The sequence below is a fragment of the Manihot esculenta genome, chromosome 6, assembly GCF_001659605.2.
Source record: "Manihot esculenta cultivar AM560-2 chromosome 6, M.esculenta_v8, whole genome shotgun sequence".
In the NCBI taxonomy this organism is placed as follows: Eukaryota; Viridiplantae; Streptophyta; class Magnoliopsida; order Malpighiales; family Euphorbiaceae; genus Manihot; species Manihot esculenta.
Window position 1 is genome coordinate 23,918,889 of NC_035166.2, and position 26,878 is coordinate 23,945,766.

General features: G+C 36.4%; 4 protein-coding genes and 1 pseudogene across 9 annotated transcripts; 2 read left to right on the forward strand and 3 right to left on the reverse strand.

Annotated features, from left to right (window-relative positions):
• Positions 1-2,145: 2,145 nt before the first annotated feature.
• Positions 2,146-2,329, forward strand: LOC122723935 (annotated as a pseudogene).
• A 3,692-nt stretch (positions 2,330-6,021) lies between these two features.
• LOC110616877 (cysteine-rich receptor-like protein kinase 1) lies at positions 6,022-9,549 on the forward strand. Its single transcript, XM_021759384.2, has 6 exons — positions 6,022-7,271; positions 7,476-7,580; positions 7,685-8,026; positions 8,123-8,348; positions 8,453-8,597; positions 8,738-9,549. Exons 1-6 carry the CDS (start codon positions 6,488-6,490, stop codon positions 9,140-9,142), a joined length of 2,007 nt encoding a protein of 668 aa, XP_021615076.1. The 5' UTR covers positions 6,022-6,487; the 3' UTR covers positions 9,143-9,549.
• Positions 9,550-11,054: 1,505 nt separating this feature from the next.
• On the reverse strand, positions 11,055-16,978 carry LOC110616956 (LRR receptor-like serine/threonine-protein kinase GSO1). Its single transcript, XM_021759498.2, has one exon. The coding sequence runs from the start codon at positions 14,142-14,144 to the stop codon at positions 11,229-11,231; it is 2,916 nt and encodes a 971-aa protein (XP_021615190.1). The 5' UTR covers positions 14,145-16,978; the 3' UTR covers positions 11,055-11,228.
• Positions 16,979-17,124: 146 nt separating this feature from the next.
• LOC110617173 lies at positions 17,125-22,644 on the reverse strand. Of its 2 annotated transcripts, none has more exons than XM_021759790.2 (5): positions 22,093-22,644; positions 19,909-19,975; positions 19,316-19,696; positions 18,067-18,407; positions 17,125-17,817 (listed from the first exon to the last, which is right to left on the reverse strand). In XM_021759790.2, the coding sequence occupies exons 1-5, from the start codon at positions 22,171-22,173 to the stop codon at positions 17,602-17,604; spliced, it is 1,086 nt and encodes a 361-aa protein (XP_021615482.1). In that variant the 5' UTR covers positions 22,174-22,644; the 3' UTR covers positions 17,125-17,601. The 2 variants fall into 2 exon arrangements, with proteins under 2 accessions (XP_021615482.1, XP_021615481.1); XM_021759789.2 differs by having other exon boundaries at positions 19,316-19,717.
• A 259-nt stretch (positions 22,645-22,903) lies between these two features.
• Positions 22,904-26,818, reverse strand: LOC110617174. 5 transcript variants are annotated; one of them, XM_021759791.2, is made up of 5 exons: positions 26,488-26,818; positions 25,958-26,023; positions 24,875-25,008; positions 24,099-24,551; positions 22,904-23,611 (listed from the first exon to the last, which is right to left on the reverse strand). In XM_021759791.2, the coding sequence occupies exons 2-5, from the start codon at positions 25,982-25,984 to the stop codon at positions 23,215-23,217; spliced, it is 1,011 nt and encodes a 336-aa protein (XP_021615483.1). In that variant the 5' UTR covers positions 25,985-26,023; positions 26,488-26,818; the 3' UTR covers positions 22,904-23,214. The 5 variants fall into 5 exon arrangements, with proteins under 5 accessions (XP_021615483.1, XP_021615486.1, XP_021615484.1 ...); XM_021759794.2 differs by having other exon boundaries at positions 25,958-26,012; positions 26,514-26,809; XM_021759792.2 differs by having other exon boundaries at positions 26,514-26,809.
• Positions 26,819-26,878: the final 60 nt, after the last annotated feature.

Consider the following 26,878-nt stretch of genomic DNA (forward strand, 5'->3'; position numbering starts at 1 on the left):
ACCATTCCCGCACCACTCACGTATGGGCCGGCGCTTCACTTCACAATTCCCCTGCAGCCATTCACGCACATGACCGGCCCAAGACTAGTGCACTTCACCATGGACCGCGTGTACGGCAATTTTCCCAAATAGTGCGCTTCTCTGCACTTATAAATAAAGCCTTCAGCGGCCGAAGAAAAGGGGAAGACAATTCTTCAATTCAGCAATTTCCGCAAGCCAGCTCTTTCGGTTCTTTTTTTTTTTCCTTTTTTATTTTATTTTTTTTATTTTATTTTTCTGTTTTTAAATTCAGTCAATAAGTGGCTGATTTCTTTCATCTCTATGAATATTGGTTGAAGTTTTAATTGTTTAATGGGTTGTGAGACTTGATCAAATATTATTTAATTTTTGGGAATTCAATATTCATGCAATTTCATATTTAATTCTCATATTATTTTGTTATTGAGATCTGCGTTGATTTTTTATTGCAAAATAATTATTTGGTAGTTTGAATAATTTAAATCCGTAATTGCTTGGGTTATTCTTACATGAGAACACTTGAGATAAAACCCAAAGAAATTGTATGATCTAGCGTTATCTCCATACGTTTGGGTAGTTAGGATTGGATCTCTCTATTTCTTAATGTAATTGACAATTGTTTTGATGTCTAAGGCCTAAGGACGTTTCTTGGCAATTTGTTAATTAGTAATTAATTAGAGGACGTTCCCTAATTGGTTTAATCATAAGGAGAGATAATGGTGGTGAGAAGCGTCTTCCATCCCCATAACTAATCTATTGAATCAACCCAAAAGAATAAAGTGTCTGTGATCAATCCCAACGATTAAAGTAGATCCAATACTTCAACTAGAGCTTTCTTATTATTTATTTCTCTTTTATTTTATTATTCGCTTATTTTAATTGCTTTTAGTAGTTTATTAATCAAATCAATCTCAAACCCCTCATTTTACTTTTACTGCAATTTATTTTTATTCCGCTTTCAGTTTATCTCATTTTTTGTTTATCTCATTGTTTCAGTTTATTTTATTAGTCTTGTTGAGAAAAATAAATAGGTAATCAATTCTATGTGGATTCGATCCTTTACCACTATCTGCAGTTGTAAATTGTTGATAACCAAGAAGGTTATTTTTTACCGGCTTCGACAACCGCGAGTCACCAGGAGATCTTGGGGATCCTGATCTTGAATCCGGGAGATCCTGGAGATCCCGGTCTTCTACCTCCAGGAGGTCTCTATGTCTCAAGGAGGTCTTCTGATGCCAGGAGATCTTGGGAATCCTGGTCTTGAATCCGGGAGATCTTGGGGATCCCGGTCTTCTACCTCCAGGAGGTCTCTATGTCTCAAGGAGGTCTTCTGATGCCAGGAGATCTTGGGGATCCTGGTCTTGAATCCGGGAGATCTTGGGGATCCCGGTCTTCTACCTCCAGGAGGTCTTTATGTTTCAAGGAGGTCTTCTGATGCCAGGAGATCTTGGGGATCCTAGTCTTGAATCCGGGAGATCTTGGAGATCCTGGTCTTGTATCTCCCTAAGGTCTCTGGGCGAGATTCAGGATTTTTCTGCAAAATAAAAGCTTGCACAGAGCGTATATAACGAGAATGCTCGTTGTTAATTCAATAATATTCATCAATAAATAATATGTCGCACATGTCACTTAGTTTCATATTTCAGATGAACGTAAATATTAGCTCTAACTAACAATATTCACTCATGCAATTCAAAAGTTCAATAAATAACATTTGCACGTGTAAATTTCTCAAAATTTTACTTTACAAAAGTAATATGTTTAAATATATAATCCCTTTCATTAGAATATTCATGCTACTCTTAACTAGCAACGAAAACTTTCCTGCTAAGCCAGTATGTTATTGGGCATATACTTGTGTACTCATGGAAATTTTATTCTAAGAGTTAAACTTTATAATTAGACATGAGATTCTAAGATATTTGCATTTAAAACAATAATAATAATTAGAAGGATTAAAGAGTCAAAATTCTAGGAAGGTTGTACTAAGTTCCTCACCTGGTAGTAATAAGCTGGTTGAAATTTCCACTCAGTCAGAGACCTTTCACTAGTTCCCAAAGCTGGACTGGAATTGCTATGGATCGTTTTCGAACTAGTCTCCAGCAATTCAGCAAATACCAAAAAACTGTCTGCTCACCCATGTCCTTTAGCACAAAGGGGACATGAACTCATGTCTGGTGGATGAACCATGACCGTGGGATCAGAGCGTGATTGATGGCTGATTCGTTCTTCGGAATTGTTCATGGCTGTAGAGGATCGTTCTCGGTTGGGATTTCCTAGCTGGGGTGGTCCCACGGTTGTTTGACAGACTTTCAATTATTTTTCCACCATGTAATAACAAGGTTGACATTTTAAAGTGGAGTTGTTCAGCAACAGTTTTTATCTCAACCATTCGATCTTCACTGATATCATCGGAAGAAGAGTGCACCATAACCACAGCTAATTTAATGTTCTTCGGACGAAGCACGACTTTAAGGTTTTCAAGGTCAGAGCAGAGCTGAAGCCACTGTGTGGGATCCCCAGAAACATGATTGGAAACAAATAGAGCGGCGACGACAGCGAGAACCCTAGTGCGGTGCTTGTGAAGCCAATCCCTCTTAAGAATCCCGGCGGTAGGACCTGAGGATGGATCGAGAGTGGAAGAGAGTTCTTATCAGCGGAGGACAAGAGGAGAGAGATCTTAGCGATGACAGGCAAGGCGAGGGTGTTGCTTGGGGGGCTGCTGAGAGAAGAGATGGGTGGTGATGAGGGAGTGGTGCTCCGGACATCGAATTCGAAGGACTTGCGCCATGGAGCGCTGGTGACGCCGGTCATCTCAAGATCGATGGCTATGAAATCGACAACACCGACATCGTTCATTTCCGCACCGACCTACATGGTCAGATTTCTACATGGTCGCGCCGACCTCACCTGCTGGAGCTCGACCAGACCAGAGACTTCCTCCTCAGGTCGGCGCGTCTTTGGCACCATCACGTTTGCCTGTTTGGTCCATTTCAATGTCGCGCCGACCTCACTTGTTGGAGCTTGACCAGACCAGCGACTTCCTCATCTCATCAGGTCGGCCTGTCTTCGGCAGCTTGAGCTCTTTCCACTCTTGCTATTCCAACCCACCGACCTCTCGGTGCTCCGATCTACGAATTCTGCCAAAGTCCTCAATCAAAATTTGTGCTCGGCAGAGTTTGAGTTTCTTGCTCAAAGCCTTCCATACTCCTCCTCTCTAACTTGTTACCTGGGACTTCACAGCAGATCTGCCCATCTAATCTCTACAATATATGTACTGTTGATCTCACAGTTTCCACAAATATATACATCATTGATTATTTTTTCTTTTTATAGAAAAGATTAAAATTCTATACTCATATATAAGTATTTCGATCTGAAGTTTCACTTCGTCAGATCTCAAAGAAAAAGTTAGTAGTAATTAAATTCAATAAATATTAAAATAAACTATCTAAAAGACTATCAAAATATTTTTGAACCAGCTGGATCTTTCTTTTCAGCTAGGTTATTCAGCTGGGTTATTGTAAATCTCCAGCTTTCTTTTCGCATAAACTTTCATACCTTTATGTGGATCTCAATGGGTGGATTTAGGAACTCTGGTGACGAAAAGATCTTCTTCGTTTCCCACAGACGGCGCCATTTGATAAATCTTTTTTCCTCTGGGCTCCTTGATGGGTCTGGTTTTCCTCTTGGTCCATCATATGGGTCCATCAAATGGGTCTCTCAATGTTCTATTTAACGAAGAGACTTGCAAAATAGGGAAAAATGGTTAGGGGTCTACCGGGGATGCCCCCGGTGGAGACCCTCCGACGTTTCAGTCAGATCTTATGAATTAGAGTAGTATCTTTAAGCAAGAGTTGTAGAGAGAAGGTAAAAAAAATGGAGTCTAGGAAGGAGAGAGAGGAAAAAGTGTGAGGGGGAGCATCCCTTTCTCTCTACCCGTGATGTATACCTCTCTGCCACAGTGCTAGCTGTCCTCTGTCACCCAGCTCCATACGTACGAATGTTGTCAGGCACTTGCTCCATGCGTAACGACCATTTAATTCTTCTCAATACGCGTGTAAGCAAGTCTGCGGGATATGTGGGCCGGACACCTCTTCTCATTGAACCCGGGCTCATGATGGACCCGACCTCATATTGGACCCAGTCTATCCCGCGCCTCCGGATCGGGGCTTGAGAGGCTGGATCGGTCTTGTTTAAGGAGGGCTCGATGGGCTTTGGCTATTGTTCTCCTCTTGGGCCCGTCCTCGCTCAGAGCAAAGGAAGCCCGGCGGTCATCACAATCCATTAATTTAAACTTTAACATCGAATTGATTTTTTTTTTTGTTTAAAATGGATCTCCTGAATAAAATTTATGTACCCGCCTCTGGTTCATACCTTGTGTAATAATAATATTTGATATGTTATCCTTTACTATTAAAGTAAAATTACTATTTAATTTTTATAGTATAAGAATATTTGTTAATTAATTTTTTATTTTAAAAAATATATTAAAATATTTTTAATATTATAAACAGTTTATTTATTAATTTTTTTTGTTAATTTTATCATTAAATATTTTATTATTTAATTATTATAATTTTAAAAAAATTTATTAATAAATTTATCTGATTTGAAAAAAATTTACTAATTGATATCTTAAAACTTTTTATAATATTTAACAATTAAAACTGATGAGAAAAGAAAAATTAATATATTTTAAAATATTAGTGATATTTTAATATATTTTTTAAAATTAAAAAATTAAATAATAAATTTTTTTATAATTGGATTAGATAATTTTTTTTAACTGTTACTTACATGAAATAGTCAAAATCATAATTATATATATATTTTTTTCATTTTCTGATTGAGTGGAAAAAATTGACAAGGATGTCTAGATCTATATTGGGAAGAAGTCAGCAGTAACGGTAGTGGTGATAGGTAAAGAAAGTGGGTTGACAGCAACATTCTTTCAAGTGGTTTGACAAGTTCAACACAATTGGGTTGCACCCGCAAATGGTTTCTCTAAAATTCTATCATCAATAATCAACCTTTGCTAACACACAATCACGCGCTTGCGAAGACGGTAAGTGCATTAAATTAAACGAGGGAGATTTAAAGTTCAATCTCAATCTTTCTCCTCTTATAAATAAATAAATAAAAAAAAAAGAAAAATTAAGTTATCATCTGAATGAATATTAAATTAATTGGACCTAAAATCTATGATGAACTGAAACTTTTAAATACAAAATAATTAAGTTACTGATTATGACAAATTACCAAGATTAAATAATAATTTATTATTTTTTTCTTAATACTATTAATGTGAAGAAGGAATATTCTTTACAAACAGGACAAAATGCATCCTCTCGATTGCCAAGCAAGTATGCATATAAATTTATGTATTTATTTTGAGCAAACTCTAGCTGTTCAATATTTTTCAAATGATTTTTTTTTGTTAAAAAGGAAAAATTTATTAAATAAAATTATGTTGTCTAGAAGCAATGGTTGTTGTCATGATGCCATCTTTGAATCTCTAAGTACCTGCACCTTACTTTTAAATTACCAATAAGTTAAGTGGTAGAAGATTTTAGAACTATAAATTTATATTCAGTCTTGGCATGCCCAAGTCAAGGCTGAAATCCTTGTTATCAATTCTTAGAAGTTGCGTCTAGATGCTCACGAAACAGTCAAATTGGGCATAATAAAGGGGAAAAAAAGAAAATTCCGAAGCCTTCTATAAATTTAACTATCATGGGCAAATAGATAATTAGTTTTAATTTTGAGTTACCAGAGATTTTAATTCGGTTTCATTTTCATATTAGATTGTGGTTGGTGTAATTTAAACAGGGTTTAAGCTTTTAAATTACGTAATTTTTGTTAATACGATATAAAAAGACTTTTTTAGACTAAAAAAAAAAATTAGAGATTGAAACTGTGGGCATCTTATATATTATTTAAATAATTTATTACGTGGTAAGCGATTCATGAAACTTTACCTTCAAGGTTGGGTTAGGCTAGGCATGGCATCCCATAAATGCCATTAACGTAAAATAAAAATGCTATATGTAAAATGTTTGTGATGTTGGCATAACGATATCCTAAATAAGGAAACCAGAAACAAAATCCAGATCATTGATTCCATCTCCCTCTCCCTGGAGACCCAAGCAACGTAACCTGAAAAACTATGAAGCATGCATCAAAATTAAACAGAAAACCTAACCTTCTCTTACACAAAACCACCCCATAATTCTTCCCCAATAATGGTCTCCCCCTCTCCAATTCCCTCTCAAACTCTCACAATCCCATATCCAGAGAGAGAGAGAGAGAGATAGAGAGACGGAGAGACATATTGCAGCAGAGATTTCATATTCAAGGTGATGATTCCATGTGCCCTGTTCTCTTTCACCTTCGATATAAAACAGGGGAGAACAGAGCAATACAGAGAGAAATTAGTTATAATTAGAGCCAATCCCATTTGATTTCAATGCAATTTTCATTCAAAATCCTCCAGAATATTTCATGGATTTTGTTGATTTTCCTCATTTTCTTCCTTCTTTCTTCCTCTGCTGCCCGTAGCTCTGAAATCCACCTTATCTGCGGTGCCCCAAAGGACGACCTCAGTTCTGCCGTTTCCACGTCTTTCGTTCCAAATTTTGTTAAAGTTATGGAATCTATCCAACAACAAGTGTCTAGTAGAAATTGGGGACATTCTGCTGTTATCCAGCCATTGCCTGAGGTCTATGCCTTAGCCCAGTGCCACAGTGATCTCTCTAGCCTTGATTGCAAACTCTGTTTTAGCCAAGGTAGAGTTAAGCTCCCCCGTTGCCTCCCTAACACCGCTGCTCGTATCTTTCTTGATGGATGCTTTCTTCGTTACGATAATTACAACTTCCTCCATGAATCCATCGACCCCACTTATGATAACGTGAACTGTAGCCATCCAACAGGTGCTTTGACAGATAGCTCTTTGCATACGGCTTTTAAGAAAAAGGTTGCAGAAGTGATCACAAATGTCACTGACAGAGCCCTCGAAAATGGAACTTTTGCCACTGTGGAGGGAAAAGGAGGAGGTATTCCAGTTTATGCATTGGCCCAGTGTTGGAATTCGCTTACTTATTGGGGTTGCAGAGCTTGCTTGCTGAAGGCAGGCTCACAATTGAAGCAATGTGCTCCTGGGTCACAGGGCCAGGCTCTTTTTACCGGTTGTTATATGAGATATTCTACTGAGAGATTCTTCAACACCAGCTCAGGAAGAGCAAGTAGATGTCGTAAGATTGGCTTTGACTTCTTTTTCTCTGTATTTCCCTTCAATATTTGCCTTTGGCTTTGTCTTGAAGCTTGATTCAGTGACTTATCCTCTGATTATATAGTTTCTAGCTTTGTGCTTATGAGATTCTTAGAAATGAGAGCTACTATTCCTTTTCTGCTAGGTTTCCTTGCAATAATTTTAACATGTTTTGCGATTTGTACAGGCACCAAAGCTGTTATAGCAATTGCTATGGCAGCGGCCGCGTTCATTGTGCTGGCTTCCTTTGGTGCTTTTATTGGGTATCAGAGAGTATCAAAAAGGAGAGAAGGTAAAATTCCAAGCAGAAAAGAATATCCTTTGTAGTCTCTCGATTTGATTTTTGTAATCATCCTTGCCTATGTCCTAACATGATGACTCTTGCTTTTTGAATAGAACAAAACAATATCAGGGGCCTTGCAACAAGGTCTAATCTGAACTTCAAGTATGAAGTCCTTGAGAAGTCGACCAATTTTTTCAGCGATGACATGAAATTAGGCCAAGGAGGAGCTGGTTCTGTATTTAAAGGAAGCCTACCTGATGGAAGAACGGTTGCAGTTAAGAGATTAGTCTACAATACACGGCAATGGGTTGATCAGTTCTTCAATGAAGTGAATTTGATCAGTGATATTCAGCACAAAAATCTTGTAAGACTTTTGGGTTGCAGTATTGAAGGTCCTGAGAGCCTTATTGTTTATGAATATGTACCCAACAGGAGCCTTGATCAAATTCTTTTCGGTAAGTTGCCTGCTTGATCTATTTATTGTCTTTAGCAGCAGCAGTATAGAATTGTTAGATTCATACTTTTGATTTTCTCATATTCATTCGCTGCAGTGAAGAATATCCTAAGCTGGCAACAGCGGTACAATATCATCCTTGGAACAGCAGAAGGGCTTGCATATCTCCATGGAGGTTCAGGAGTGAAAATTATTCACAGAGACATAAAAACTAGCAATATTCTCCTTGATGAGAAGCTTACTCCAAAGATTGCTGATTTTGGACTTGCTCGTTGCTTTGCTACCGAAAATACCCATATTAGCACCGGCATTGCAGGAACACTGTAAGAAAATCAATCCCATTTCAAGTTACTCGCTACTCTTACTTTCAGAATACAACTTTCTGATCTTCTAAACGCTGGTTTTTCTATTTTGGTTCTTTTTACAGGGGATATATGGCTCCTGAGTATCTCATTCGAGGGCAGTTAACAGAAAAAGCAGATGTTTATGGTTTTGGTGTTCTCGTCCTGGAGATTGCTACTGGCAAAAAGAACAGCATTTACTCTCAGGGATCCAATTCAATTTTGCACTCTGTAAGATTCTCATTCTCTCTCTCTCCTTGAAGAGTTGCTATTATTCACCATCTTAGGCCATATTTAAGATGGGTAATGAAAATAAGTAAAACCCAAAAGCAAAATCAATTGATAGCTTTCTTTGTTATGCATGGCATCAGGTATGGAAGCATTACAAGGCAAAAACACTTGCTCAAGCCATAGATCCTCGTCTGAGTGATAGAAATCCTGGGAAAGATGCAGAAAATGTGCTTCAAATAGGACTTCTATGTACACAAGCTTCTGCTTCACTGAGACCGTCCATGACTGAAGTAGTTCAGATGCTAACCGATAGCGAATTTGAAATCCCTTCACCAAAGCAACCTCCTTTCTTGAATGCTAGTGTGCTTAGTGCAGATGACTCTACAGAAAACTCCATGACAATAGTTTCACTTACAAGGACTTCTTCCATACCCTTAAATCTGCAGGAAATAACTAGATTGCCCTCAAATGGTAGCCAAGATTCATTCGTTACAGCTAGTGCTGGATGGGATTGTGCTTCAGTGGAGAATTCTGAGCCAAGATAGCATCAACTTCGAATCATTCTAAGCTTTGGAGAAAGGGATCATTGTTTCTTGCATATTCAACAAATGCAAGTCCAGAAACAGGCCTCTCTTTGCAGTGCCGGTGGTGGGTCGGAAAAGAACAGATCGAGCAAGAAGATGTGCGAGGGGAGAATGAGGTGTTGAAGCCATCGAAGTCGAAGTTGAAGGTTTCTTGCACATAAAATGGAAAGACAAGTTTGGTTCATCATGTAGAGATGTGTAACTGCTTATGATACTTGAATTTTCCCTGGAGGGGGGAGATTCACATAGGTTTTTCCCTTTTTATTTTTTTTCCCCTTAAAAAAACCCTCATGTACTTTTGGGTTAATTTTCCCATTAAACACGTCCATTGACATGTATATATCTTTATAAAAAAAAAATTTGGTCCATTGACAATCGAACTTCAAGTGGGCTCAGATAATGGTATTGTTAAAATTTTTGGCCCATCCTAATAATGATTCTCCGAGACCGTGATTTACATGGTTTGGATTGGGTGGTTTGAATAGAAATTTTGGAGTCGAACCGATACGGTAAATTTATATCTAAATCAAAATCACAGTATACAATTTAATATTTAACCAAGCTTTGCTCTTAAAATTTAATTTCGAGTCGATCAATGTTTAAATCATTAAAAATTTGAAATTTTTTTTTTTATTTATAAAAGTTACACGGCACCTCAAATACTTAGTGGTCTCTTTCTTATCTGTAAATGCCTTATTTGTGGTAGTTGGCCACTAAAATACATTAATCATAGCTAATTTAACTTGTTTGTTAATGATTGTGAATTTAGAATTTTCAATATTAGCAATACATGTTATTAGAAAGTGATGAAAAAAGGTTAATGAAGGCAGAGAAAAGTGATAATATATAATGGGTCTATATAGATTCCAACGTATGACTAACTAATTGTTCACAGAATTAGAATAAGGAGAGCCACCCTACGATATACATTCCATGTCACAAACAGTCCATTGAGGTGAGATGTTTCACATTTATTTTAGATGTGCATACGAATCTTTGTCCACTAAAGATTAAAACTATAATTTTTTAACATTAAAATTCCTACAAAATAATATTGAGATAAATTAGTATAAATTAGTGAAAAAATAAAAATCGAGACAATTTATTGTAATTCTTTTACATGTATTTATTTTGGAGTGTCACATGTTAATATCTTTTTACGAGAGTGTGATTAGTTGACCACTAACGAGTGCGGAATTTAATTGACTACTGGAAGTCTATGGAGTTGTCTTCCTACCTATAAGGAATGTGAGAATTATTGTAATAATGATGTCGATAATAATATATAATTATTATTTTGTTCCTAAAATAAGATAAGTAGTTTGTTTATGAATTTCTATATATTATTATTACAGTGATAACTTTTGTGAGACTTACAAGTATATATTACTTATTAATTTTGTTGTTTGCTTTTATAACCTCGATTACCATGATTGCTTGTTATTACTGATTTGTTAGATAATTCTTGAGGTTTACTTAATTTGAAAAGAAATAGATCAAATCTAGTGTTAAAATTTGAAACCGTGATACAATGGTTATTTGTACGTTAATATATAAAATCATACTAAATTTTTATTTTTTTTAAATGAAAATTTTTTAAATTAAAAATTTTAAATTCTTTTATTTCAAATAAAAAATTGTTTAGAAAGAATATCAATTAAATTAAAATTTTACAATTTTTTTTTATTTCAAAATAGACATCACACAGGTTAGGGAGAATAACATCTTAATCTCAGTCTTTGAGACTCTGACAACAGCGTTTCAACGACAATGTGTCTGCACATGACATAAACTCTCGTAGAAAAGCAGGAGACTATAACCGACAAGATACCTTCAATTTTCAATCTGTTGCACATATATACTGGCTATGTACTTTAAACTCTCTAAATTCTCAACAGTTGTGATTATCATTACAATAGCAAAGTGACAGCATAAAAAAAAATGAATAGAATTGTACAAACACACAGCCTTTTGCAAAACCATAGGAAAAAGGACTCAGAGAAAACAGCATTTATATTCTCAAGCCAATGTATTTCCTATGGGTTAATTATGTGTCCATTTTGAAAGGGAAAATGCAAGTTTTAGAAATTTGGTCATCTAGCGAAGGAACCTTTGCCATGGAGTTCACTTTCCAGTATTCACCATTCTTTCTCTTCTCGTCTCCGCAAACCCATTTCTCTTCCTCCCTTGTTTGTTCAGTTCCACCACCATCCAAGCTCTGTATCGTCACCCTTCTCCAGTTTCGCCACATTCTTACCATGATGTAAAGCATCGTCAAGCAAATTACAGTGGAAGAAAAGACAATGGCCGCTATAATACCCGCAACACCAGCGTTGGAAAGGCTCTTTTTCTCTTGATCCCCTGATCCCAAGCACGATGTTAATGGTGGGCCGCATAGCTTATTGTTACCTATGAAGGAACTAAGTGGGAATCCCGAAAAGGTGGAAGGAAGTTGGCCCCGGAGATCATTATATGACAGGTTTAGCATGTGGAGGCTGGTCAGCTTTGCAAGTGAAAAAGGTACTTCTCCTTGGAGGTGGTTGAAAGATAGGTTCAATCTCTCTAACTTCACTAGATTTCCAAGAGAAGATGGAATCTCACCGGAGAGAGAGTTCTTACTGAGATCCAAGATTACTTGCAACTCGGTCAGCCTTCCTAGCTCAGGTGGTATAGAACCCGTCAAGCAGTTCTCAGCAAGTCTCAGTTCAAAGAGCTTTTCGCATTCTTGAAGTTTTGAAGGAATGAAGCCTGAGAGGTTATTTCTGTGCAGATTTAGGACATTGAGAGAAGTGAGATTTCCAATCTCTTGAGGTATCTTGCCGGAGTAGTTGTTACTATGAAGAGAAAGCTTGAGTAGTTTTGAGCAATTCCCTAGCTGAGCAGGTATTTCTCCATGAAAGTTATTGGATGAGAAATCTAGCTCTCCAAGTTCTTCAAACCTCCCCAACCAGGAAGGCATGGTGCCTGTAAGTTGGTTGTTATTAAGTAGCAAGTGTTCGAGTTTCCTACAGTTCGAAAGTTGGGCTGCCACATCCCCTGTAAGATTGTTGAATGATAAATCTAAGAATCTAAGCTCAGTCAGCTCCACAAACTCATTAGGAATGTCGCCAATGAGATGATTCTGGGCAAGGCGGAGACGACTGAGATTTCTTGACATGGTTAGTCTAGGAGGAATAGGACCAGAGAAACTATTGTTGGTTAAGTCTAAGGCAGTCAGAGAATTTGAACCCAAAAGAGGAGAAATGCTTCCGCTAAACCTGTTGTGAGAAAAATTGATAATTTGCAAGTTTTTCAGAAGGAAAAGTGATGAAGGAAGAGGACCTTCAAAGGAGTTGTTGTAAAGAGTAACTTTATACAGTTCTGAAAGGAATCTGAAAGTTGGTGGCAAAGTTCCAGAGAGCTTATTATCTGCTAAGGCCAATATTTGAAGTTTTCTGCAGTAGCCCAAGCTTGGTGGGATTGGACCTGATAAATCATTCTGCCTCAGTTGAAGGATGATCAGATTCTTAAGCTTCCCAATGGTTGGGGGAATGGATCCTGTCAAGTGGTTCCCAAAGAAATCAATTTCTGTTATGCTGGTGCAGTTTGTTAACTCTACTGGGATTCTTCCTGACATCTGGTTATCGTAGAGATAGAGAGCACTCAACCTCTTTAACTTGCCAATCTCTAGTGGAGGTTTCCCTGTGATCATATTGTCAAACAGGTAAACATTCACCAATTTACTCATATTCCCAATTTCAGGAGGCAGCTTTCCACTAAAACTGTTAGTATTGAGCTTAAGATCTGTGAGGTTTTCAAGTTTATCTATGCTGGATGGCAGCTCTCCTTCGAAATTGTTATCAGAGAGGTCTAGTTGTTGCAAAGAGGAGCAGTTCAATAGCTCTAAGGGAAACTTGCCTGACAGATTGTTTTGATGTAGGAAAAGTTGCTGCAGATTCGAATTCTGGAGGCAGAAATTGCTTGGAATGCTACCCGTCAGAAAATTATTAGACAAGACCAAAGTTTCAAGATTCTTCAATTGGGCACTGAAAAGGCTAATGGGACCTGAGAGAGAGTTTACTGATAAGTCTAGCTTTTCAAGTTGAACCAAGTGATTGAGCTCCAATGGAATTTGGCCACTCAATTTATTTCCAAGCAGATTCAAGTACTTCAAGTTGGAGAGATGGCTTAACTTGACAGGGATTGCTCCAGAAAGGCTGTTATTGGCCAAATTCAATACTTGCAGTGATTTAAGGCTTCCCATTGAAGCAGGGATTTCTCCTTCAAGCCTGTTGCCTGATGCTGCAAAGTTTTGTAGCCTTTTGCAGCCACGAAGCTCGTCTGGTATGAGGCCACTGAGACTGTTCTTCTGCAAGTCAAGTGACACCAGATGCTTCAGCTTACCAATCTCAACTGGAATGCTTCCATTGAATAGACAAGAAGCAAGACCCAAAACTGTCAACTCAGTCAAGTTGCCAATACTTGGTGTAATTTCACCTGATAACTGGTTATCTCCTATTCTAAGGACTAGTAATTTCTTCAAAGAGAATATTTCTTCAGGAATCTTACCAGAGATAAAATTTGAATAAAGAAGCAGTATCTTCAAATTCTGAAGCTTTCCAAGCTCCGAAGGAATCGAGCCAGTGAGGAAATTTGAGGATAAATCAAGAGTTTCAAGCGAAGTAAGATGCCATAGCTCAGGCGAAACGGAACCTGATAGTCCCGAATTGGATAGATTCAAGCCCACAACATGGCTTTGCTCATGTGAACACGTAAGTCCATTCCAGTTACACATATGAGCTCCTGGAGACCAGCTATCAAGAACTCCTAAAGGATCAAGCAGTTCAGATTTTATTCTCAGAAGCCAAAAGGAGTCAGTTGAATTGTCTCCACCAGGAGCAGGAGAAGCAGCTAGAACAGCAAAAACCATAGCTGAAAACAGCATCAACAGAGAAACTTGAATGCTACCCATTTCAAGTTTCATCACAATGATGGGAGTATCAGATGCTCGTTTTGAAATATCTAGTATTGCCCCTTGGCCAGCTCAGTTCCATATCGAAAGAGAAAAATAAGAAGCAACGAGCAAGAGAAGCCCAAGTTGAACACAACTAGCAAGACAAGAAAGAAGAGATGAAATGGGAATTAAAGGAGGGAATTTGAACGAGACATAATAAATAAAAAAAGATTCAAACTGCTGGGATCATGAAAGTTTTGAAGTTTGTAGAGTGGGGTTGAAGAAACGTATGCTGATCATCATTTGGTATGGAAAAGTTGACAATAATGCATTAACAGCGTAATTAAGCTTTTGACTCGTGGTAGTCTCTTTTCACCTTTTCTCTAAGTTCTGCAAAAATGATTTTTTTTTCTGTAATTTTTAAAAAATTTTCTCTGAGTCAATCATGGAAAGCGAGTACCATGAATTACCTGTGAGATGGGAAAACGAATGCAGATAAGATAAAGTGATGGGTATGTTGAATAGTGAAATACCCACTTAACCACACGTGCCCAAATAGAATAATACTACAAAGCCAGGGTCTTTCTAGACATTTTACAGTCATAATATTGTTTTTCAGGAATCCACAAGAATTGTCCAAAAGATTAAGTAGAATTTGACTTTGTAGGAGATACAGTCACTCAAAATTCAGCAATAGTCAAATTAAAATAGGTCTAAACCCATTATCTTACCCAATATTACAGGATGCTTCCTGGATTCACAAGGGTCAGATAAAGATGATCCACTTAGATTAACAATTTCTTGATGTTGAAAAGCAATCAGAATAATTTGATCAGGCTTGCCTTGGAATAAATGGCTAGAAATGATTTGTCTTCAATGGGTTTATGATGATATTCTTGAATGTATCAGTAAAATAGTTTATTTTCTTAACCTTTTCCTCTCTGAACTTATGTGGGTGGTTGAATGCATGCATTGAATCTGAACGATTCCAAAATTTTCTACTAAATTATATTCTGTGTTGAAATTTTCGTGAAGAGTCCAGATATCAAATCTCTTCTCTCTCTACCTAATACCCAATTGAATACAGGAAGAAAACAGAAGAGCAAAACAACCCCATCAATTTTTACAGCAGAAAACCAAAGTAGTTGATGATATTCAAAACCACAAAAGAGTCAAGGCCATGTGCTTTGGGCGTTACGCAATTAAGAACTCCTCCATGGGTCCAGTTACGTCTGTATTTAACTAGAGAGAGAATTTCTAGAATACTATTAGAAGGATTCTTCTAAAAAAGAACCAAAACATGCAAGGACAAGGGAGTTCACTTAACATTTTGGCAGGAAATTAGCTTAGCTTCTAGTGGTTGCTCTCTAGCTTTCAACTTTGCTTAACCTTTGGGGACCTTTAGTAGAGACAACCGATATGAATGAAACATCCAATAGCATTTATCCCATCAATGTTTTCTAGGCATGGAAGCCAAGTACTTACCACCACCTTTTGCTTTTGCAAAGAAGCAAATATTGCCAAATGCCATAGCCACCTTTTCATTGGACCTCTCTCTCTTTCTACGCATGCAATGCATTGACATTTGACAGTGTAAAAGACATTCTCTTTTGTGCATATCTGACGTGCAATTTTTTACTATTATCTAACAACAAAAGTTAAATTGAAAAAAAAAAAAGAATGGAGACATTAGATTCCAATCAAAACTCATACGTTAAACAAATAGATCATTCTAAGAGAATTTCCAAGCTCCTACCCAATCAAAGCCTTCTTTAGGCTGATCTCTTTGTAGAAAGAATAAGGTGGTTATCAATGAAAAGGTGGGGTAGTTATGTTTAAAAATTAAAAGACAAAGATCAACCAATTGAGAGAAGGAATGTAAGACAACAAGGAGATACAACCAAAGAAAAAGATAAATTATTGAAGGAATGACACAACAAGAAAGATGATGTTACTAAATTTAATCTGAAAAAAAAAAGCCTCAATCAAGTCTGGTTATATAGAAACATCCATTCAAAAAATAAATAAACAATCAACCTTGAAGCAAGAATAATGTTCAATGCTACCATTTTAAGCAGAGAAATAGGCAAATAGCTCTAACCAAGAACTTGAAGGCAGGGTAGGTGCACCGACTTTGGTGGGTCATCTGATCAGTAGAACCCATGAGTTCTACTTATCGGAGAGGGAACTACTGACCCCTATTGGTGCACCTCTTTCACTTTTTGTGAGCCACTCATAGCCGAAGTACTACAACTGAATTCCAAATGCTAATAATGCCAGATGGTCCTCTCTTCATTATGCTTGTAGCAACAATGCTTGATTATGTTAATCTACCCAGTTAAGAGTAAGCCTCCATGCTTTCAAATTTTTGGATCCTTGATCGCTAGGCTTGTCACACTTAAAATAAGACATGGCTGATCAATTAACAGTTGCTAAGGTGCACCCATGAAGGAGTGCACCAATTTAACCAAGTAACTAAACCGTTTAGACCTATTATTCTGCCTATCTAGTCTCACCCAGCCTGTCCAATACAACTAAAAATTATTGTATTGAACAAAGTTTTCAAGCCAGGTCTGAGCCCAATCATCGCACCCTTGTCTAAGACCAAAGGAGTTAGGAGAGGCCCTAGGCCCATGAAGGAACAAATCAATATAATGTTCTTTTTAACCATAGCCAGCAATTTTAAGTATTTAATAACTCATGAAAACATCTAAAGCAACACACGATAAAAAGTGGACGAGAGACATATCTCAAGGAAGTCCACAAATTTGCATTTTAAATAACTAAAGAGCAACTAATCAACCAAGTAATTAGCCAGAAACTAGAAAGTTAAAAGAAACCAAAAACAAGGGCAACAAACACAAACATGATGAGGATCATAACATACTAGGAAAACCCTGAAAAGTATTCTAAACCCAAAACCGAGCAGAAGGTGAGATTCTCAGTAAAAAGCAGAAAAGAAGTAAAAATACTTGAAGGCACTTTAAAGCCTCCATTGGTAAACAAAAGCAGTAAAAAATATTGTAGAATATTCACTTAATGAATAGGAGCACAAATGATAACAGTAGCAAACTGCATAACATCCTAAAACTTCTGAAAGAATTCAGAAATATGAAGAATCAATAAAAGAAAAATATAGACTACAGCTGCCTATGGCTGCTAACAGAAGCCAAATGCCATCTAGCATTCTCATCGAAGGAACAGAACACTTAACAAAAATTAGCAGAAATCATAGTATTCAACAAATATACTTTTATACTTGGCATCTTCATTCAAGTAATCCCGCTGCAAGTCACAACCTTCTACTACGCTTTGGAAAAGGTAGATGCTCTGATGTCCACTCAGTTTCAAAATCTCACCAACCAAAACCATATTTAAAAGGACTTAAAACCTCTACATGAAAAGATTACCTGAACAAATTAGCAACTAGACGTCTCTACAACGATGGGGGTGTCAATTTTACCAATTCTTAAACTAATATTGAATATCACTCGGCAGTCCCGCCAGTGGATGGGTAAAACTTCATAAGGAAGCTTGAGAGTGACCAAATGCAGATGACACCAAGGAATTGAAGGACATTCAAAAGTGTACCCAAGGAGCTGCTTATTTCCAAATTGTGTGAGGTCATTTCAGCTCCTTTAACTGTGAATGATAGGGCTGTCACCAGTTGAGCTGCTCTATTCAGTTGGTGCAATCTATAAACCTGTTAATCACAAAGAACATCCCACATTTAGACCATCTATTAAATAAGAGAAAGTTAAATGATAATTCTTTTTTATGAAACTGCTCAAATTTATTGAGATGAAGCATGTTCATCATACAGAGCATAAGTATCTAAAACCAAGAAAATCAAAGGGCATAAAGATTTCTTTTTCTTCCATTCTCCTAATGCAAAACAGAGGAACTCCCAGAAAAAATGGTCTGAAAGACATAAGAGCAGTTAGCTCCTTACTTGAAAGATTATTGGAATGACAGGCCATGAAGGTGACTTCCGATATCTTGCATATTGCTCAAATGCAAACTGAACAACAATACCAACAAGGTAAGGAGCAAGGGTTGCAGAAGCAGCTGGGCCAGTCCATGGCCATACCAAGCCCATTGTCACCATAGGAATTATAAGACTGAGTACCAAGGCAGCAACAGAAGAAATTCGTTGTCCCATGGAGGCCAGTGTTGTGCCACCATTTTCAGCAGATTCCAGTTCCACTGGCCTCCTTAAGTGGTCTATGAGCAAAAGAAAAATTGCAACACCACAGTAGAAAAGAGCTTCTGTGAAGAACAGTATTAGGAAATCTGCAGATAGGGAACAATGAACTGTTTATAGCAAGGAAAATAAAATATCTGGCAATAAGAGCATAATAGAAAAGAAAAATTCAATCGAAGCAGCAAAGTAATAGATAAATGTGATACACAAGGACTTTAACAATATTACAGCCAACTATTCCTGAACCTGCCAAGGGTTATACTACCTATAGCCACTATTTCACATCTGATCTACACTGAACCAAAATTTAAACCGGTTCTTAAAACTTCCAAATATGTCTCAATAGACATAACCATTGGCCACATATGACCTTAAGGAAAATTTATTTCCTAGACTGCACTGGCTTGTTTGTGGGTCTTGGTTAGGTCAGGCTGGTTGGCTCCATAAGCCCATGAAAGACTTGGTCTTCAACTTTCATCCATTTCTTGTTAAATACTGTGCGTTTCTTTCTAATATTCCCTGTCCAATCACCACAATATTATACAAATTCCAACTTCATTAAATCATCTTTCAAATCCAATATTCTATTATTCAACATTCAATAATATTCAGATTCAGGCAGGCCATCTCCCAGAATAGAATTTCTGGTATCTTCAGATAAAATCCTTTGCCTCTCATCTTCCCTATTTGTTAGCATCCACTATGACTTCTCTTTTGCACTTAGCATCAAAATTTTATAGTAGCCACTCGTACACAACATAAACGCAATGACCATACCAAATATCACATAAATCTCCTTCAATTTAGTAAAATATAATAAATGAAAATTGAAAAACCAACCTCTTGCAAAAAAAAATTTGTATGTTTATGTTCTTCTGTGCATCATTCATTCTATTTACTCACTTGTTTAAAGCTTGTCATCTCTAAAATTTACAACTCACCAAAAGAAGAGATTATCATTAAAAAGAGAGCGATAATGTGAAAGATGGGAATTCACCTGTAAGCAAAGAGTCCTCAAATACTGTGGAAAGTATTCTCCGCAAATATAGTGAGGGGAAAATAAAAGAGGCTACAAGGACAGCGGGACCCACAAACCATAATAGCCTGCTCTTGTCCTTTTGCACATCAGATTTAATGACTACGCCTTCTGTCTTATAAGGTCTATTATAAAATGAAAGTAAACCTGGTTTTCCATCAGTTCCTGAAGAGTGATCAAGTGACCTGCTTATGGGAGAGAAAATTTCAGCAGTAGAATTATCATCTTCATCTTCTGGCTCCAATTCATCTGACTTGACCTCATTGTATTGTGTGTGGTCTTGAGGAGTTGCATAAAGCACATTTTGTCTTGCGAAATTTCCTCTCAATTTTACTGTGCCACCTATGAATTGGCAAAGGTTGACTACTCACAGTACCAGAAGAATACAATTAGAGGACATAATAAGAGCAGTGACAATAAGTTCAGAACTTTACATAGAACTCACAAAATCAAAAGTAGAATATCTCAGGTATAGAGTGATGTAGAACTATCTTAATATCTTAACAGGAGAAATCAAACCTGTCAATAAATGTATGAAGGCTCCACAAGTTTACCTTTACCATTTCTAAGCTTCTGAGAATTATGATGCAGTTCAACTTTTAATCTTTTCACCAAGCTGAGCTGGACAATGAAGTATAGCAGTGATAAATGTCAGAAAATTTTCAAAGAACTTTTCATATAGGGCATTCTGAGGTAATTATCATGTAATATAGCACAAATAGTGAATAAAATTCATTGAAAAATATTAATTCAAGCATCAATCGCTTTTAAGTGAAAACTTTCAAACAGAATAAAGCACCAATTTAGAAGCCAGATAATAGAATAATTCATGACAGCAAGTTAATTTACAAGTAAAAGTCCAGCAACAAACTATATATGAAAAAACAAAAAGGTGTAAACAAATTCATGACATAGAATCATACGACAAAAGCTTGTGAGAACATATAAGCAATTACTTTAAGAATTAATTAAAGGAAGGCTGAGTAGGTTTCTTCCTAATTTAATGAAATATCAAGAAGGTAACCAGCCAAATCGTGTTGACTTATAATGTGCACTAACATTCTGTGTTATCGTACCATCCATTAAAAGCAGTGAAAGTAAATGCAAACATATGGAACTACCGTGCTTCTAAATTTCAGATGACAAGACAAGGTATCAATTCCAAGATTTACAGTACCAAGGATCTTGAGGACATCAAATTACTTTTTGCTGCAACTTGCCTTCTGATGATCTAAATAATCTTTAATGGTAATAAAGAATAAAATATGCTCAAAACAAAGCCAAATAGAGAAAAGAATAACTAGCTTTCGATTGTGGCTTCATCTTGATATAAGTTGATTAGAGGAGAAATAGTTCTTTTGTTTTCAACAACTAGAAACAATTGATATGAAACTTCAATACAGAAGAATGACATCCTTCATAGTAGGAAAAGATTCAACAAATGAGTCCTCTATATTCTCCTTATACACATGCACACACAATCACCAACTATGAATCCTAGCATGCTCAAGCAAGAAAGAAAAAAACAAATTTTATGCAACAGGCAGTAATTAATAGTTGGCAAGTTCAAAATAGATAATTATGGTTCCTACAATAACCCATTCAAAATAGGAATAGCTACCCAAAAGCCTATACTAACAAGAGTGTTATATCAATTGCGAATTCTTTAAAATAAAAATGAGAACAGGCATACAGCAATTCCTCTAACTAACTCCAAAAACTTTGGATGACCTTGAGAACCAAACAAGCATCCCAAGACTCTAAAAATAATATGAGCCTTTTACAATACTTGCACACCTGGTGTCCTACACTTCCAGTTGTAACTTCACACTGATGAGTCAGCCCTACAATCAATCGTCTTTCATAAATTAAATAACCTGATCTTAGTTTGGGGACCTCACTATTAAACTAAACTATTTTGATGCCACAATGTCAACAAAATAGAAATCCATAATACATTATTGACCATGATAACCTAGAAACTGAAACATGTATATTTACATATTATCTTTAACGATCATTAGATGTTGCGTCTAACATCCAAACACATGCAAGCTTCGCCTAAAGAGAGAACATAAGGTACACACCTCATTCTCTTGCAGGTGTATAGGGTAATATTTCCCTAGGAACCCTTAATAGCTTCCTCATTGTTATTTAGTGTCACTTCTGAAATCAGTTTTTTTTTTTTTAAATTTCTCTTCATTCTAATTTTTCCTTCATATGAAGCCTATCATACCAACGTCGCCAAGACAAATCAACCAGTAAAATTTTAGCACTTCTATAGAAAATTCAATAAAATGTACATTGTTCAATCAAGTAATACATCTCATTAAGCAACAATTATTCGATGGACTGCAGTTAACAAATTGTGATCAATTTACAGCGAATAATTCATTTCTCTTGCTGTGACTATATAATCTAAAGAACAGCATAATGCCTTCTTTTTTTACTATTGATGAAACCACTTGGAAAAGCAAAGGTAAATGTACCGCCTACTAGAAAATCATAGCATCTCCGCTCGAGCCATGGATAGGCCACAGTTAAAGTTCTAGCCAACCATTAATGATGTCGCTAGAACCAAAAGTAGCCAATACACAAACAATAAAAATCGAATTCCACAGCCTTTGTTAAATGTTGTTAGCCACCAACAACATTTAACTTGTATACACCAATAACACATTTCAGCAATGCTAAAAAAAATCAAGAGAAAGAGTTGTAATAGACGAACAAAAGAATACCTGGGAGCTTTTCTTTGGTGTAAAAGAATAAAATGAAGTGGGAACGCAGGAAAATGAAGAAGAACCGACGTTAGCAGCCATGTAAATATATCTATCTGGTTGCGCAGCAGTCTATATAGCGGGGTTGACTATTTTAACGCAAACTCAATTGAATTTGAAGAGAATTTATAGCTACCCATATGAGGATTTTCTCAGGGGAAGGAAAAGAATGATGGGAAATTTGAGGAATCTGAGGATGCTTTGGAGTTTCTGAAGTAGGAGCAGCGAGGGAGCGAGAGACAAGTGTGGCTTGGTTTATATCATCTGGGCTTAAATAGAGCAGTGGAATTTAGACAATCCGAAGTCTTCTGTGGGCCTATCAATGCATTCCATATTTTACTGATGTTTTTTCCTTTTATTATTTTTCATAATTTGTGACTAATTTTTGGAAGCAATACAAGAGTCAAGAGAATGTAATAAAAATTGATCCACTGCTCAAATTTGCTGATTGAAACTTGAATTGAATCATTGGATGGGCCTTTGCACACGCACTAGCTTAGTCAATAAAGATAGCGCCGAACTCTTTCTGCTTTTGTTGTATAGGTGAAACTCACAATTGAGGCCCAAACAAATTCGTGCTGGACAACACATTTCTTTCACCAAACATTCTACTTGAACATCTTGTTAACTCAACGTTAGTAAACATTCTCAGAAAACAAACACGTTTTCCCATTTCTAGTCTTCAATTGTTCAAATAATCCAATATACAAGCAAACCCAAAATGAAAGTCACTGTTCATAGATTCTTAATAAACCAGATGACAGGGAGAAAATATCAATGAAAGCCAAATATAATATAGCTCAACAATGTTGATGCAATTCCATGGGTTTAATGGAACCTCAAAGATCACAATACAAAAAGAAACAAGATGATTGGAATCTTCCGCAGGAATGCCCTACAAAATAAGAGAAGTTTGAAAATGTACTTTTGTTGTGATCCTCCACTTGCTGAACGCATGAGAAGAATCCCAGTCTAAAATGGGGTTTGCCAGCTCTATTTCAAAAATCTCGAACTCCTCCAACATTTTCTTGTATAAACTAACCTGAACACTTTACCCTCACCTAAAACTTAAAAATCACCAATTTAAATCAGATTAGCCCTCTTCAAAAATCTGAGAGTCCTACAATAATAAGGCCATATAGATTCCACAAAATCAAGGTACTTATCCATGAACCACTCTTTCATCTTTTCCCTTGATAGCTCTTTGTAGTCAAGGTTCTTAATACTCGCAACAGGCTGGAACACACGAGCTTGTACAGCTTGTTTAAGCTTCCCCTGAGAAATATACACCGCATAGTAAGTAGGTAAATTCTTGATTAGCTTAACCGTCTGCTTAAAGCTGAAGACATAGAGAGCCCACAAAACTCGGAACATCTTGATGTAGAATGCAACAATTAGTGGCCCCAAAATCCACAGAGGAGTCAACTCCTTTGACACATCAACCCCATAAATGACATTCACTGCAAGGTACAGGGGGATGCTGCAAATACAGCAAAGTAATTAGAAGCAGCGAAAAATTCGTACGACATGATAACATAAGGGTAAAGCTGCTATCATCTAGAAGTAAATCTTGCACGCAGCAGTGAAGGGCAGTGTTCTCAGTTGGTTATTACAATCCAATGCCAGTTCTGGAAGAAATAAAATATTAACAACTCCATAATTCAAAGTGGTGGAGTACAGCAATATAAAATCGTCCAGCTATTTTTTGAAGCTGTATTATCCTTCAGCAGTGCAAGTGATTACTAAAATTAATTTCTCCATGAAACAAATTGTTGCATCGAATTACCAAATACAAATATTTAATAAATCGATGGAATTGGACAATTATCAAGGCATTCTTTCACCAATTTTTACTTTCATCTTTCCGTTTAAAACATAGAAAGTGTCAATGGAAATGCAAGTCATCCTGCAAGAAATGCAGAGAGAGAAGCAGATGAAGAATGCCTAGAAGAAATCATTATACTTACAAAATCAGTAAGGGTATCTTTATTGTTGCATCTAGTCCCAAGAAGTGAAAACAAACTGCCCTTAGAATCTCGTGTCCCTTGGTTTGAGCAATACTCTGAGTTTGCAGTAATTCTTCACTTGAAGGTGGTCCTTCTCCCAAAATTTCTTCTGTTACTTGACCTGGTGACTCTGTGCGCAACATGTTCAACCATTTCTTGAATAATTTATGAATAGCAGGAGATCCTGCAATTCCCCCATTTCCATCAGAGGTATAGGAAGCTGGAAAACTGTGAACCTTCGGAGATTCCATTATGGTCTCCCCACTTTCTTTTGGTAAATAAGAAAGTTTAACAGAATTATTGGCAATCCTGGATCCATTTGCTTGGTTTCCACATTCTTCATTTCGTGCACCGCCTTTAAAGGCCGAAATTTTCAAAAGTTTCACTTTGGGTCCATGAACAGAAGCCCCTACACTGTAGAAATAAATTAACCAATTTCTGTTTTCAACAATTTTTTAGGAGACAAAAAGGAATGAGTTGAAGGGCATGATCGCATCATCAGCAGGGTTTCATTGAGAGACAAGCACTAAGGTGTGTGTTTATGTGTTTTTAAAGAAACAAAGCTCCTTAACATATTATACACAATTTATATACCAGAATTATCCCTCACAAATTGAGGTCTGAATGCATTATTCTTCAGTAATTTCAAGAAAGTGACTGCAAAACTCTAAAACTAACCATTTGGATAGCCAAGAAACAAAAAACCGATAATGAATAAAATGATTTAGGGGCATTACCTTGAACAAAGATTATACTTTATTGGGAAATGCCGATCTGTTCTTCCAAACAAGTGGCGTGTTGCTACATGTTGCTTCAACTTGAACCCTCTGCTCCATAATGAAGGCCTCACTGGAAATGGTACATGAGAACTCTGAATTGTACACAAAAGCAATATCTCCAAAATTAGATACTAGTAATCTGAATCTGAGAAGCTATGGAATTATCTTCTATAACTTGAGAAGCCAACATAATTACAAAATATCGGGTGCTAAAGACGGGATTTTGCAAAACAGTGTGTTAATAACCTCCTTGGCTTTAACTCGTGTGCTGTGTAATCACATAGAAATTGGCTCACGTGACCATGGTTCAATAGTACACCTAAAATTAGCTACTGATCATAAACAGACAGAATACAAGACTGACTAATATGTTCTCATGTGTATTCCTTACATTGCAATATTTAGAATAAAAACGAGCACATGTCAAAAGTTAGAAAGAAAAAAATAAAGAAAACAAAAACAACAATAATAATGACCCCCCCAAAAAAAGCATTTCCTGTATTCCTCCATTATATTCATCTCAAGTACATAATTCAGTGGACTAAAACCTGCACACATCACACACAATGTATCAATTTCACCAAATTCACTTCAAAATTCAGAGACTCAACATGAAAAATAAACTATGAAGTTGACCAAATCGTCACCTTCTCCCCAAGAAACATTTTGCCAAAGTAATACATCAAGGCTCAAAGGTCAATGATTGGTTCAACTTCCATAACAAAATATAGACATGCATCAATTCCCTTAAAAACAATTTGAAAAAAAAAAACATATATAAACAAAAAGAGACTGAAGTAAACATGACTACACCCACTAATAAAATTTGTTTCATCACCAAGGGCTCTTGTACATGAAGAATCAATGAATTTAACATGGATGGTACAGTACAGTTTTGTTGCAAAGGCATTAGGCCCAAATGCGTGAAGGAAAATTAGCTTAAAGATTAAACTCTTATGGGTATTAACCTCCACACCATCTGCATTTCATCCAAGACCCAGATGCGCAGATAATTTGTAAGTTTAACATTTCTTAAATTACCTTCATTTGATGGGTCACTAACGCCATTTTCTTCGCTTTAGCACCCACTCATTTACTGAACAACACCTAATTCAAATAAAAGTTAGTATATTACAAAAATAAATAAAAATCAATCAGCAAGAAGGGGAAAAAAAGTATTTTGACTAAAAATAAAAACAAACGAGATAAATTATAAAACCAATTTCACCGCCAAAAAATATATATAAATTCCGAAGAATTCTGCTCACATAAATTCTTCAAAAGGACAGCTCAATAGCCTAAGTTGAGTTGCAACAAAAAGCTAATCGCAAAATTTACCTTTCTGTATCCACCGAATTAGGCCGAGCTTTTCTTTTTTTCCAGAAACAGATTTCCATTTTATGCCATAAAACACCATTAAATTCCTTTTAAGCAGATATTCTCTTATATACAAACATAAAAGCTTCAAGTTTCATACTCTTTTCCTTTCCGTCAATTTTTCTCAGAAACCAAAGGATAACCTAACCTAATTGCAAATTTAAATAAAGAAAAAACCCTAAATCTGCACTGACCTGACTACATGAATTCATGAACTCACCAAAGCACAATTTTCTTTGAGCTGTGGATGATAATATATGGCCACAGAGAGGAAGGAAAAATGAAAAGAGAAGGAAAAAACTTTATGCTTCTGGTTCTTCAAATTGAATTCAGATAAAATAGAATGGATAAAAAGATAAAGAGAAAATCTTTGGTAGGAGAATTAATTGGGGTTTTAGAAAGGGAACTTTGTTAGGCTTTGATGGCCCTTCTTTTATCAGTGGATAACAATTTCACTACAAAAGCTTCAGCCTTGAGGTAAAGACCAAGGACCGGCCCTTGGCTCCTCTTCTGATCTTCCCTTCTCTTTCCTTTTCTTTTTCTTTTTTTTGTTTTTCCTTTTTTACCCTCCTCTATTTAAATAAT

Excerpts from the sequence above, each read along its gene's own strand:
- LOC110616877 (XM_021759384.2), top strand. The coding sequence starts at position 6,488 with ATGCAATTTTCATTCAAAATCCTCCAGAATATTTCATGGATTTTGTTG. Across the intron at positions 7,272-7,475 it reads AGGAAGAGCAAGTAGATGTC|GCACCAAAGCTGTTATAGCA; the intron begins GTAAGATTGGCT and ends CGATTTGTACAG. Across the intron at positions 8,598-8,737 it reads CCAATTCAATTTTGCACTCT|GTATGGAAGCATTACAAGGC; the intron begins GTAAGATTCTCA and ends GCATGGCATCAG.
- LOC110617174 (XM_021759791.2), bottom strand. The coding sequence starts at position 25,984 with ATGGCGTTAGTGACCCATCAAATGAAG. Across the intron at positions 24,552-24,874 it reads AAGTATAATCTTTGTTCAAG|TGTAGGGGCTTCTGTTCATG; the intron begins GTAATGCCCCTA and ends TTATTTCTACAG. Across the intron at positions 23,612-24,098 it reads AAGATACCCTTACTGATTTT|CATCCCCCTGTACCTTGCAG; the intron begins GTAAGTATAATG and ends CTGTATTTGCAG.
- LOC110616956 (XM_021759498.2), bottom strand. The coding sequence starts at position 14,144 with ATGAAACTTGAAATGGGTAGCATTCAAGTTTCTCTGTTGATGCTGTTT.
- LOC110617173 (XM_021759789.2), bottom strand. The coding sequence starts at position 22,173 with ATGGCTGCTAACGTCGGTTCTTCTTCATTTTCCTGCGTTCCCACTTCA. Across the intron at positions 19,718-19,908 it reads GAAGCTTAGAAATGGTAAAG|TCAACCTTTGCCAATTCATA; the intron begins GTAAACTTGTGG and ends TACTGTGAGTAG. Across the intron at positions 18,408-19,315 it reads TGAGGACTCTTTGCTTACAG|ATTTCCTAATACTGTTCTTC; the intron begins GTGAATTCCCAT and ends CCCTATCTGCAG.